The 14,680-nt window shown below is 37.6% G+C and overlaps 1 protein-coding gene across 1 annotated transcript; it reads right to left on the bottom strand.

Annotated features, from left to right (window-relative positions):
* Window positions 1-750: 750 nt before the first annotated feature.
* Window positions 751-14,217, bottom strand: eif2s1b (eukaryotic translation initiation factor 2, subunit 1 alpha b). The gene is made up of 8 exons (XM_077219528.1): window positions 14,090-14,217; window positions 13,204-13,446; window positions 11,137-11,216; window positions 10,903-11,054; window positions 10,486-10,592; window positions 9,574-9,671; window positions 9,345-9,488; window positions 751-1,201 (listed from the first exon to the last, which is right to left on the bottom strand). The coding sequence occupies exons 2-8, from the start codon at window positions 13,442-13,444 to the stop codon at window positions 1,076-1,078; spliced, it is 948 nt and encodes a 315-aa protein (XP_077075643.1). The 5' UTR covers window positions 13,445-13,446; window positions 14,090-14,217; the 3' UTR covers window positions 751-1,075.
* Between the last annotated feature and the right edge of the window lie 463 nt (window positions 14,218-14,680).

Below are 14,680 nucleotides of genomic sequence, written 5' to 3'. Positions count from 1 at the left end.
TAGTTTTTACTTGTTGAAATTGAAATCTTGATATCAAGAATTCACATTTTTACAAGTGGAAATGTAATTGCTGATATAAAAAATTGCCGTTGTTACTAGTAAAAATCAAATTGCTCTAATTAAGGATTAGAATTTTAACAAGTGAAAATTGAAGAATTAATATCCTGGGAATGAACAAAAGTCCAAATGGCTTTCCATAACGCTGTGCCATGAGAACAGTTTCTAGGGCTGTCCTAGATGAAAGATGACCAATCGTGGTGATCTCTGTGGTTGTGCGTCCTGAACGGTGGCCCTACATCATATAGTTAGAGAGGTTCAAAGCCTGTAATCATTATCTGACAAGTGTCAGACATTTATCCTGATCATCTCAGTGTGTTTCCTGCAACGACCTACTGTACATCTACTGACTAGCCAATAAAAGTGCAACATGAAATGGCGTATTGATCAATGTAACATGGTGCTAAAACTCAATACTACTTCCCTCAAGCTCCATTTGCAAAATAGGCATCTCAAGTTGGCCTCTTTTTCCCAGCCATGACCATATTCTCCTCGTGCGCTTCCTTCTCTTTTTCTCAGCGCACATGAAAAAACACAATTACCAAAGTGCGATTCATCTTGCTCTGTTTGTTTACCACTAGCGCGTGACTTGCGTCGTAGCCTACAATTATTAGGGTGTCATCGTCGTACAGTGTGATTTGTAATGATCTTCTAGAGTCCGAGAGGAAACAGAAATGGAAAAGAATACAAAACTTCCAACAACTTTCCAGGATTTTACTGAGATTGAAGTAAAGCGAGAAATATGTTTTAATTCACAGAAAATGACAACCGTAAAATCAAGTTTTCACTCTGCATTGATGAATCAGCTGAGATGTTAATAATGATCATAGTTGTGATGGTTGTGACGGTTTAAAAGGCCACCGGTTAAAAATAAATTAAAAAAATCAGGTTTTCACTGATTTGTACTGTTTTCACTTGTGTAAATATTAATTTGCTGCAACCTCACTGGTTTGTCACTAGCATACAAAAACAGTTTATTTGAATCCATTTCTGCACTGAAGGTGTTGTTGGTTTTCATCTAGTCCTCTGTTTTGGCCTCCATTTCCTCCGCGTCGTCGTCGCCATCAACTTCTGCGTTCTCTCGCTCCAGACGCTCCAGCTGCCTCTGCAGTTCCGTCTCATCCGTGTCCGTGACCACTTTGGGCTGACCAGAAACATTCAGAGCACATACATTAATAAAATACTGCATGGTATTTCTGTTTCCTTTTAGTCTCAGAGGTTACTTTAATAATCATAGACCGCGTATCAACATTAGAAATGTTTGATTCAGGAATAAAAAATGTAAAGAAATACCCATATTGGGAATGAGAGTACCTCTGGTGTAAAATCTGTCATCCTCAAGTTTTTTCTTTTGTACATAATTATAAAAAAATAAAATAAAAACACACACAAAACTGATCGGATCTGGTACCCAAACTACCGGCAGAGTAATACATATATAACTATATAGCTTATTGAATTACAAAAGAAGCTGTAATACTGTGTTGGCTGCAATATACTATATTGTTACTACAATTGATGTATTTTTTGTCCCTTTTTTCTTTCTCTTATAAATTTGGATACTACTATTATGGATGTAAAATCTGTTTCACAAAATTTGTTTTGCTGTTTTTTTCTTTTTTTTCAGCCAATATACCTAATTGTTGAATGTCTTTACTAAGATTTCAGGTACCATCCAAATGTAAGGAAATGTTATAATTACTGTAATAAAAACTTAAAAAATAAATAAAAAAATGTTTGATTCTTGAACGAATCTTTCTTTTAAGCTGATTGAGTCGATTCACAGAATCAAATTGAATCTTCGGCAGTCAGAACCAGCTAAATTGGTTCTTTTTGAATTGTTAATTTTAAACCAGTTCTTTGGTTCAGTGCCCATCTAGACACGCTCATTGGCTCATTCGGTGCTACGCAAGAAGCATGCATGCATAAATCCGCAACTAGAGTTGGATTCATTTTGATTCTGTGAAATCTGCTCGACCGCTTAAAAAGAATGATTCGTTCAAGAATCAAACATCACAAATGATTCTGATTCGGAGAGGCCTAAACTCAAAAACATTTTGGTTTGAAATAATGATCATCAACTTGTGTTTGTTCTTTAAAGATCACTGTATATTCTGCGCCATTTAGTACATTTATGATGCTCCTTTAGAACGGTGTCGTGTTTAACTAATGATCTTTGCAACGGTAGTGAATCAATCAAAACTAACTTTAGCTGGACGATAACTTTATTCTAGAGCTGCTGTAGAACCAAATAGGGTATCATTTTTAACTAGCAGATATCACCATGAAACTTTCCCAGTTGATTACCTACATTAAGATGAGAAAAAAATTACATATTTAAATATGCAAATTAGGCATTATCTAATTAAATATGTGCTAATTTGCATATATTTAAAAAAACTAAATCTGAGTATTGGATAAAGCCAGGTTCAAAATTATTTTTTCATTGTGTTCACATATTAGATGGAGGGGAAATTACAGAGGGATTTATGGATATCTACTTTTGTTATCCTGTAAATCAGAATATACTGTCAATAGCCTTAAAATTTTTTGGCGATTTTTGCCATGTTTTTTTGGAATAAAATGTTATATAAATCAGGCTAGGAATAATACATTTACAAATCCCTCAGTAAATGTCTTCATAATGTAACTATGTACAAGAATGGAAAGTTTGGTGTATATAGGGGATACTGAAGTGGAGATTTTGGACTGGGATTATGAGAGAAAAGTCATTTTGAGAAAACGGGCTTTAAAGATTTATATTGTAAAATGAAATTGCGCATTTAGAATTAAATCCCCCCTTTCACTTTCACGATTGGTTGCTGATAAAAAGGAAATGGCCATATTTGGATCCGACAGCATTGTTCAGGAGAGAGAGAGATTTCTAACGGTGTGTGTGATGACAGTGTGCAGACAGCGCTCGCGGAGCAGCGGGAGGATCTACAACCACAACTTTTGTTGAATGTATGAGAAATCCTATAGTTTATTGTTAAGAGGAAAACCCCTTGAGATGTGACATCTCGTTTTTGAGGGGACCTCAAGAAAAACATACTTCACATACATACATACCTACTAACAAAACGAAGACCAAAGCTCTCCATCACACCAAAACCACCCATATCTTCCCCAATCCAACCATTAGATATATTAGGCAATAAACAGTTAAAGGGGTGGTTCAGGATTTTGGACATCGGACCTCATTTCCAAGTTATCCTGGGTGTTATTTATCAGTGGAGACAGTTTTCAAAATGTTCATCCAGTCCTTCCAGTTGCATAGTTCGCCGGTGCTAGGCTAGCGCGAGTCAACGGTATCTGCTAGCCTGCCATTAAAAACAGTTTTACCCACTCCACAGTTCACCAAAAGCAAATAAATTATAACGCCAGACTATCGATGTAAATGTCTGTTGAGAGAATAATGTTAGAAATCAAACTACTCTTGCATCTCAATGATCGCATTACATTTACAGGAACTAGTTTCTCAGCAGCGGCGGAGTTTTACTTTGCTCCGGTTAGTAGTACTGCGCCGAAAAGAAAACACAGAACAGAAGCGCACTACAGTCGGGACGTCTAGCTAGCTAGTAGTAGCCTTGAACAACCATATTGAAACATTGGATTGTAAACGAAGGAATTGGCACATGGTGATATACTCTGCTTCTGTAGTGATGATGTCAGCGGCAGGGAAATACACTCGCGTGATTATCATGTGGACCGCTCTCTCGGTTGCTTAGGTATCTTATATCACTCCGCCGCTGCTGTAGACTGTGCTAATAAATACAGGGAACAAAGTATAACTATTGCAATGAGATGCAAGAGCATTTTGATTTCTAACATTATTCTCTCAACAGACATTTACATGGATAGTCTGGCGTTATAATTTATTTGCTTTTGGTGAACTGTGGAGTGGGTAAAACTGTTTTTAATTGCAGGCTAGCAGATACCGTTGACTCGCGCTAGCCTAGCACCGGCGAACTATGCAACTGGAAGGACTGGATGAACATTTTGAAAACTGTCTCCACTGATAAATAACACCCAGGATAACTTGGAAATGAGGTCCGATGTCCAAAATCCTGAACCACCCCTTTAAGGTCATTCATATAGACAATTTAGAAATATATATATATATATATATATATATATATATATATATATATATATATATATATATATATATATTAGTGCTGTCAAACGATTAAAATATTTAATCGCGATTAATCGCATTAATGTCATAGTTAACTCGCGATTAATCGCATTTAATCGCACATTTTTATCTATTCTAAATGTCTCTTGATTTCTTTTGTCCCATTATTTTTTCTCATTTTAATGCTCTTATCAACATGGAAAAGTGGATCGGCTTGCTTTGTGCAAATGTTTTTTATTGAAAACAACATTGGCATATATTGTGTTCAATTTCACACTAAAACATTCTTACTTGGAGCAAATAATCTCTCACACAATGTAACACTGTCCATCAATAAAAGGGTGAAAGAAATACTGACGAGGTCCTGATATTGACGAGGGGGCGGAGAATTCGCATCAGCTGTGTGTGTGTGTGTGTGTGTGTGTGTGTGTGTGTGTGTGTGTGTGTGTGTGTGTTTGGCCATCATCAAGTGGTATTTCAGACTGGACGTGCTGCGATGATGATAGCTCAGTTCACAACGACAAAACACACAGATCACTTTGGTATCGTCAATGGAACCATTTGGCAACTTTTTAAAAGTAAACGTTCCATTCAGAATCTTATTGGCATCCATTTCGGTGTCTCGCGCTCGTCATCCACTCAAAACTGGACGTTTTGAACGTTCCTATAACATTCAGAAATAACGTTTTTATAACTTAATGGGAACGTTATGAAAACGTTCTTATAACCTAAAATTGTTAGCTGGGGAAGAGGAGAGATTCGCGATTGCACTGAACACGTTTTAAGTGCAGGCACATATTGTCTGAGCGAGCCCAGAGAAAATTCTAACAAGAGCAGCGTGTATCTGAGAGCGCGCGACTCGAGCAGAGAGATTCGTGCTCGGCACATTATATTCCACGCGCGAGCAGAGAGATTCGCGCTCGCGCATCCGGCTCGCAAGCCCAAACAAGTGTGTGCGGCGTGCCTGTTGTTTTGTTTCCGGTCTAGCTAGATCCGCTTGCGCTTTCAAAACGTCCATGCCGCGTCCTATTGCAAAAGCATGTGCAAAAAAAACTACAAAGTTTGCTAGGCCAAAAAGACCGTTAATCGCGCGATAAAAAAATTAACGCCGTTAAAATGGGTTTGCGTTAACGCCGTTAATAACGCGTTTAACTGACAGCCCTAATATATATATATATATATATATATATATATATATTAGTGGCAGTGTTGGGGAAAGTTACTTTTAAAAGTAATGCATTACAATATTGCGTTACTCCCCAAAAAAGTAACTAAGTACGATACTTAGTTACTTTTTATGGAACGTAATGCGTTACATTACTTTTGCGTTACTTTTTCTCACCTGCATGGGCTTGTTTGTTTGTTTTTTAATAACAGCTAAAACAATCTATTTTTGCAAATTGTTAAAGCCCTTTCACATCAAAAGTTAAATGAATAAGCCTAAGGCTGAAGGAAATGCATATTTACTACTGTACAGTAGAGGGCGCCGCTCAAACAAACCTTTCAGCTGCTGCTGTTCTTGATTAAATAACAATAGGAAACAGGAGAAGGAAGTTCAACACTCTTATTTCTAAACCTAATCTAAAGTAATTTTTGCTTATTAGTATGGTTGAATTAGATCATTGTAGGTCAGCAGCAAAGACATTGGTTAATAAAGTGAGATTAAATACATAAAGTATATTTGTGTAATTTAACATAGTTAATCATAAAACTTTTGCACAAAATTCTGAGATTGGATTTGACTGTTTTTATTCATTTTGAGGAATACTGAATGTTTTTGTGCAAGTGAGATGAGTAAATGCATGTTCAATGCAAATGCACACAACACCTCACTTTATTTCTCTCAACATGGGGACAGGAGAGCTGTCAGTCAATAAATGTGAAAAAGTAACTAGCGTTACTTATTTGAAAAAGTAACTCAGATATTTTGTTGTAAATTGAAAAAGTAATGCGTTACTTTACTAGTTACTTGAAAAAGTAATCTGATTACGTAACTCAAGTTACTTGTAATAAGTTACCCCCAACACTGATTAGTGGTGGGCCGTTATCGCCGTTAAAGTGCTGCGTTAACGTGAGACTCTTATCGGGCGATAAAAAAAATATCGCCGTTAATCTATTCTCAAAGTTGAGTTGGGATCATAAAATAGCTTTTTCTAATATCGTTATAATTTCGCGCAATTCCATGTGTAGCCTAGCATAATTGACGCCGCGCCTACTGTCACAGATCGCGCAGCAGGGTATTTTCCTGTCAGGGACACAAGCTGTATACTTTTACATGTAACGTTGGGCGACGGTCCTCTCGTTACTTTATTTTAATGGAATACATGTTGTTAGATGAGTTTATTCCAAGCGCGCTGTATCTTTTTATGGGCATGAGCGATGCTCAATTTACAAATGAATCACTCTTTTGAGTCGATTCTGTTCAAAGACTTCATCAAACAAGTTGGCAGATCTGTCTAAATCGGTTCGCGAATCAGTCTGAATGATCTGTTCAGTTCCTCACGCACTGCATCGTCTGAAGCGTGTTCAATCACACTCGACTCGGAGTCGTAACAGGAAGATTTAAAGGGTCACTCCACCCATTTGCATTAAGCTTTCCTTTGTTAGAAACACAGTTATACTATTGAATGGTCGTGCAACACTCTTTTATTTTCCCCTGAGACGAGAGAAATTCTCTATTTACCTTTTTTACTTCCTCCTACAATGACGCAAAAATCGTCATTTTACGTCATTGTAGGAGGAAGTGTAAAAGGGGGGGATTTCTGTAAAGACTACAAGCACTAGATATCACCCTTTCAAACCCGCCCATAGGGGGTTGGACCTAATGCGCTAACAGACCAATCACAGATCAGTGCCAGTGCGTTTGATTTCACTGGCAGAAACTTTTTGAAAATATGGACGAAGGTACTGAATACGCAGACGGATGCATTATGGAGGATTGGGATTACACATAGTGTCAGCCATCTTTTTTGGAAGGTAAGCTAGCAGGCTCTTGTTCTGTGGAGAAAGCTGAGTAGTAACTTTAGGGGTTACCGTCCTCTTTTTCCCAGACATGTCTGGCCGTCAATGTCCGGGATTCAGCTTTTGCTTTCTGCGGTCGCCATTCATTGTTAACATGCACAGCTTTTGTTTCAATCTAACTGAAATCATTCTAATTGGGGAATCTAAATGTAGTGTTTACATGAACGCTAAACAAGTGATCGGTTGATGTGCGTTTTAACATTGCTAAGAAAATTCCCGCTCCTCCGTGAGAGATACGAGACCGGTGCGTCTCACAGGTGTCGCTCATCAGTAATCACTCGGTCTCCACACGGCCTTCACTCGTCCTGCTCGCCACAGTAAACGTGATGAATGGCGACTGTAGAACGCAAAAGCCGAATCCCGGACATTTTGGGCGATTTCGAAACACATTTTCGGGCAGACTCACGGAGACTCACTAGTAGCCTGGACTTGTTTAACTACTGCGCTCTGTTACCGGTAGGCGTGGCCTCCTAGGGCAGCGAAGCAAGTGCATTCTGGGAGTTGTTGTCTTTCATCCACATAAGCCAAAAATACATTTTCTGTCTTTTCTCAGTCTAGAAAGCTCCAAATTCAAAAATAATTTCACATATCTTCTACATATATTACCCATTTTAAATACACATTCATCTTTCCAGAGGTGGAGTGACCCTTTAAGAACATCAAGAGCGTTGGATGAAGTGGCCATGGATCTACAGTTTAGTCTGGTGAAAGCAAATCTGCAAATGCATCATATTTTTGCCAGCGATGAAGATCTTTATTAGTTGAACATTTTCGTAAGCTGTCTGTGAATGAATGATTCCACAGGACGATAACGTTACATTCGATTTCATTTCATTCCGGTAATACATTTTACAACCAAACAGATTATTACGCCACGATAGAAATACTAAAAAGTATGACATTATCCGTGTTTTGGACATATACATTAATTTATAGGCTACCAAAAAACGCTTCAGAGTGTTGGCGCACTGGCAAAGGTTAACAGGTTATAAATAAGCTACCATTGTGTACAGTTTATGAAATGAACACCCGCCAGCCTGCGGTAATGTGTGTGTATTGCGCAGGGGCGTAGTCACATGAATAGTTTACATTGATTGAAACTAATTTGTTTAAAAAGGAGCAGGCTATTGCCGGTAAAGGCAGGTTCACATAAAATCTTTAAGACATATGACATTATTTTTTGATCTAACGAGCATCTGGTTTGACTGTAGCTACATCATGCTTAATGTTTTTTTTCTTCTTCCAATTAGCATACTATGTAAAATAAAATGACGAAAATATGTTACTTGTTCAATTAATAAACAGTTTGTTTGACAAATCGCTAAAGATGAAACTGGCCTCCCTTTCTGTCATTGTGAGTGTGCGTTTTTTTTATTTTTTTTTAACGATATTCGACTATTGCTCCTCTATTGTCGAATGGCATTTTTGGCAGAAATTCACATCCCTACGCGAGGCGAAATATTCAAAGACTTACTTTTAGTCATTATTTGGGTAGCACACATATTCTGAATGCCTTCGGCAGAATTCAAATGAGCCATTTTAATCTCGATTAATTCCAAGATTACAGTGAGATTAATCTAGATTAAAAAAAAAAATCTATGCCCACCTCTAATATATATATATATATATCAAGCAAGAAGAAAACAGTTGCAGCTTGTATCCAAATAATTAAGAAGAGAAATTTTAAACTGGTGAAAAGAGGAGATCGATCTAAACCATTCCAGTCAGAAGGGGCTTTAATTTAAAGGCTCTCCTCCCACTTTCTTTGGATATATTTGGTACAGAAAAGAAAAGATGGTCAGTGTCTCTTAGGCTGTAGGATGTTTGATGTGGAATCAAGTATTGTTTCAGATAGGATGAATAGTTTGAGATCTACAGACGCAAATAGACAAAGTGTAGTAAAATAAAGACCTAAATGTGCATTTCGTACTTTTTTTCACCACAAGTCTGAAAGAAGACATGTTATTGAAGACAAATATCTCAAAATTGACTGGTGAAAAAACCCAATGTTTTTGCCTGCCGTATCTCGCCTTAATTTCCTGTTATCACTGTAAAGCTGCTTTGAAACAATCTATATTGTAAAAAGCGCTAAATAAATGAAGGTGACTTGACTCTAAAAGTCTCTCACCTCCATCTGGACATTGAAGACTCCCCGTTTCTCCTCGATCCGCTCCTTTATGGCGATCATGGCCTGGTTGAGCACCGACAGGCCCTCTGTGCGCTCCAGAGTCGTGGTGGTCATGACGTACCGCGGCGGTGCTATCAGATTTATCTGGAAGGAAACACGATTACAGAATCTGCAGATCATGAAACTGGCACTGAAGCATACAGCCGGATATAAAGGAGGAACGGCACACCTTGATGGGCATGGCCTCGGTGGAGCAGCTTAGTCCCGCCCTCAGAGCGTCTTTAACCGCATCAATGCCTTCATATCCGTAACACGCCACCTCAATGTCTGTTCATGGGTTAAAAACAAACATAATGCTGAACATGCATGAATGCAACATATGGCATATATAAGATGGTGACCAAAATTGTTTCGTTTTTTCTTGTTTGATCCTTGTTGAATGAATGAAAAGCTTTGCTTCATAGAGTGTCCATCAATAGATACAACAGGATATATATATATTCGTCTTATGTCAAAGCAGAATTTTCAGCATTATTACGCCATTCTTCAGTCACACGATCATTCAGAAATCATTTTAATATGATGATCAATTTAATGCATATTCATTTCTTTGAAAAAATCTTACTGACTAGTGACCAAAACTAGTGAATATATATATATAGCTAATTATTATATGTATTTATTTAACAGGAGTTTAACACAGAGGTGCAATGCAAGCCGAAACGATCTCTGCTACTTTAATTTCCTATTATCACTGTAAAGCTGCTTTGAAACAGTCCATATTGTTAAAAGCGCTGTATAAATGAAGGTGACTTGACTTTTATGAGCAGTATTTCTTTTTTCAGTTATCAGAAAGAACGATATTCAACCAATACATTGTTCTTCCAAAAAGAAAAATGCACGCAGTTTTGCTTTTTAACCACTAGAGGGTTACATAGTGTACCTTTAAATAAATAGTAGTTATAGTATGTGCCTGTTATGGTTGTGGATTAGTTCAAATAAATAAATAAATAAATAAATAAATATAATATAAGAACAAATAAATAATAATATATATATATTTTTTTTAAATACTTAAAGTTACTTTGTATTGGAACCATCTGTATTGTGAAGAGTGCAATACATTGTCATAATAAATTACCAGCTCTTATTTTGACGGCCTGTGGAGTGAGCCGTCTGTTGATGTTGTCGATGAGCACGTTTCTCTCTTCCTCAGTCAAATCCAAACCATCCAGGATGGCGGGATCGCTGTAAAAAACAAAAAGCAAAACATTTATCGTGTTCAGTTTAAACTCTTGCTCTGTTTATGCTGCGTTCACGCCATGTCATAATTACCGTAATTATGAGACGACAACATGTGACGTTCAACTCGGAGCTGTTCACTTCTTCGAAATTATGCGTTTCTATGGCAACACTATCAATGCCAATATGAATCAGGTGGTACAGCAGTCACATGGTACAAGTCGGAGCGCTTGTTGTAATTATGAGTTTTACTAGCTTATTAACAAGTGGTAATTACGACACGGCATGAACGCACCGTCATCACTCGAACACTTACGACACGGCTTGTTTGAAGACGTCATAGGCGCCATATCCAGGTTTCTTGTATTTCTCATCAAACACCCATGCGGTGCGCTGGAATAAACTCTCCAACTGCTCGTCTTTAGTGTACTCCAACACTTCAGCAACATGCCGTAGAATACTGTACACCTGCAGCACAACAACAAAACCTCCTCAAACCACAAAAAATTAAAAAAATTATTTTACTTTCATTTAAAAAACAACCACTCACGGTTTTAGATTTGGTGAATTTATCTTCACACTTGATGGCTTCTTCCGGAGACACTCTTCTCTTGGACAAATCTATGTATCCTGTAGAAGAAAAACAATCTCAAATGGGCCAAATGCATTTAAACACTTACTCTATATTAGACGTGCCGAAACACAGTAATACGATGTGTCGCGATAATGAACATGCATGGTATTGTTATGTATTGTGGTAAAAAACACAGTGAAAAATTCCTTGTTACGAATTATTTCGTTTTTTTAAATACTTTTCCATCAACCGGTTAAAATTTACAACACTGCGTCACAGAGGTGTAGTCAAGACCAAAACCATTCAAGAGCCAAACAGCAAAATCCTCGGTGTTAAATGTACTACTCAGTGTTTATTATTTAGTCCACACTACAGTGTTAACGCAACTCTGAAGCAGTGTTGGAGTTATTGAGATAATCAAGCGATTAATCGAGTGATGATTGAGCATTAGTGATGAACGCCTGCTGTTAACAAGCAGAATCACTAGGCGCGTTTCCATTACAGATTTGCGCAAAACGTTTGCGATTTTTTCTAAATGTCGACAAAAAACGAATGCGAAATGACGCATTCCTCTCGCGTTAAGTCATTCCAACAATCATGGCAACGGATGTTGGTAGGTTTACGAATATCCCAGCCACTGCACTGGCCATTATTATTAATCGAAGGAGACGTGTGTGTGTTATCTAAGCATTGATGGTAAGGAAACACCCTTATACTGTGAGCGGCACATATGAGTGTTTCTGGATGTTTCTCACTCATTTCTGCTTTGAGGTCTTGATTGTGGCATTTCTTTGAGGTTTAGAATCCAGCATTCCTGTAATTCTTTTGTCTTTTATGAATTTAATAAAGAACTTTGTCTCGCATTCAGTCCAAACACACCGCGACATCTACGTCAGGTGACCTGTGAATGCGCAAACTGTTTTCATTGCAGTTTTGCGAAATATTTGTTTTTCGAATTGCCTGAAAAACCACCTCATGCGAGCGTGAAAACTTTTTTGCGATAAATGGGAGCTTTTGCGAAATTGACGTGTTTCCACTGGGCGTATTTTCAATTTGCGCAATTTGAAGGGTAATTGAAACACGGCTAGTGAAGCCAAGAAAAATGACAAGAACAAAAGAGAAGAGACTAACAGAAACACAAGAACTACAACTGACAACCACAGAATTGAAATTAACTGAAGATAAAAGAAGACTTTCATCCTTCCAGTTTGCTTTTATTTCCCCCAGTGGCGAACCATTGAAATTTCGTAATACACACTCCAAACCATTGATTCGAAACAAAAGATTTGTAAACGTTTCGAAGCTTCAAAAAGCAGTGTTTCGATAAGTGATAGGCTGTGCTACTTTCTGTTTCTGGACACTAAACAGCTATTCATATTTTTGGTGTTTATAACAGGAAATGATGTCGTCCGTACACAGCAGAGAGTAGCCAGTTCAGCAGTGAGGTTTCTTTACAAGGATAAATTAAGAAATTATGTTTACTTAATTATTCAGTAAAACTATATGTTACTGCGAATATTATTGTTACTTGTTCATCATTGTGTCAGTGTTTTATTCGCTGAACTAAGCTTGCTTCCTTGCACGAAGAGCAACATAGTAACGAAACGCGATTGTCCGTTTAGGGCCACCGTAGAAACATGTCGGCGCATTTCAATGTAAGGGAACCCGCGGTGTGTGTAGACAGAAACTGCTCATTCTAAGGTAATACAAATATAACGGTTCATTAAGTAAGGTCTTTATACACCACTGAAAACTTCTTTTTCAAGGTAGTGAGGAAACGCGCTCTGTAGCGCTGTGTGTTCGCTGTCGGCTACGCTAGAAACATGACCACACAATATGTCGACCTCCATAGAAGGGGGCGCCCGCGGTTATGGAGATATAAATGTCTCATTCTAAGGTAATAAAAACATAACGGTTCATTATGCAAGGTCTTTATACACCACTGAAAACATAGTTATGGATCTTATATTGCATTTCTGTCAATAGATCCTCAGAAATATTACACAATGCACCTTTAATGAATTATTAGGCAATTTATTTTACCTTTCTCTTTGTCAACTCTGATAACCACCACACATTCGTTGCGTCCGATGCGGATAAGTTTGTTGATGGAGCGGATGCGCCTGCGCGACAGCTCGCTCAGAAGGATCATGCCCTCGATGTTGTTATACTCCAGTAGACTGACATACGCGCCCATCTCTGCGATGGAGCGCACGTTCACCATCACCACATCCTCCACCTCCGGGAAACGGTGCTGGTAAAACCTACAGCTGAGGCCCGGCATCTCTACACAAGAAAAAAACAAGCAGAGCTGAGATCATATCGAAACACTAGCGCTTCTTTAATGAGCACTACTAACTGCATTTATTTTTAATAGATCTGATGTCTGTCTTGTTTGCATGGTTTAGTTCCTATGTTGTCCACAAGTGGAAATTTGTATTTGGCTTCAATATACACCACACAAGGACACCGACATAACAATATACAACATAAAACTATTAGTTTTTAGTTGACACGGAAACCCAAATGTGATCATCCTCCTCCCAAAATTTAAAAGGCAGCTATATATTTTCATCTATAAAGACCCAGTTTATACTGCAGAAAATAAATTAATATTATAAATGTGTCAAATATGATTTGGAACTTGCATTGGTTAATTAATTAATTATTTATAGTGGTTTATTATTGTATTTATAGTTCAAATAGAATATAATAATGTATCTACTCAGGCATCTGTTAATGTATTTTATTAATCTAGTTTTTCCGTAAATGTATCCACTTAACTGTCAGTCTAAATCTCTGTATAGCTGTGCGAATGAGCGCGTGCGGCACATGCTCTATGACAGCAGCAATTAAACACTCATATCATCCCAAACATGAGCTCAACATGAGCCGAACTATCACGGATGTGAAGGTAACTCAATCCCACCTGACAGGTGTCACAGACTGCTCACTTTAAACCCTCAAATATCTAGAAACTTTAGTATTTCGGCGACTGTTAGTTGGCCATTGATCCTGCGATCCGAGAAAGAATGAAGCGAGCAGCAACCAGTGAATACCAGGGATGTTGCATCAATATGGCTTTACTTCAAAATAAATGTCACTTACGTTATATTAGTGTTGAATAGTTATTCTGGTGCAACTTCGAAAAATCAACAAGGTGAGCCTTTTTTTTTTACCAACACCAGCAACACTTGTTAAGTTGAGAGGTCAAAATAATCAGAGTGTGTGTGTGAAAAAAATACTGTTTATTTCACCAACGTGTTGGCACACAGACGTTCATCAGGGCTAACCAAATATTGTCTAAAAAATACTTATATTATGAACGTTCCTATCGTTCTGATGTTCATTGTTTAAAAAGTATAAAATCATCTCACTATAAATAAAACATTGAGTAAAATTAAGAGACAATATATTCTAGGTTAATATATTATATTGTATTTAAAAATATATATATAAAACAAACAAATTGCATTACAGTCGACCGTTATTTTGTAATGTGAATCGCGCTAGCCGCCTA

Source organism: Siphateles boraxobius, unplaced genomic scaffold, assembly GCF_051911475.1.
Source record: "Siphateles boraxobius isolate OS27281-9 unplaced genomic scaffold, OSU_SipBor_1 8, whole genome shotgun sequence".
Classification (NCBI taxonomy): domain Eukaryota; kingdom Metazoa; phylum Chordata; class Actinopteri; order Cypriniformes; family Leuciscidae; genus Siphateles; species Siphateles boraxobius.
Note: the sequence above shows the minus strand (reverse complement) of the source record. Positions and strands in the feature narration are given on the sequence as shown.

Coding starts and splice junctions, on each gene's coding strand:
- eif2s1b (XM_077219528.1), bottom strand. CDS start 13,444: ATGCCGGGCCTCAGCTGTAGGTTTTACCAGCACCGTTTCCCGGAGGTG. Junction 9,489..9,573: donor CCGAGGCCATGCCCATCAAG/GTGTGCCGTTCC, acceptor GTTTCCTTCCAG/ATAAATCTGATAGCACCGCC. Junction 1,202..9,344: donor TCTTCAATGTCCAGATGGAG/GTGAGAGACTTT, acceptor GTTTCTGGTCAG/CCCAAAGTGGTCACGGACAC.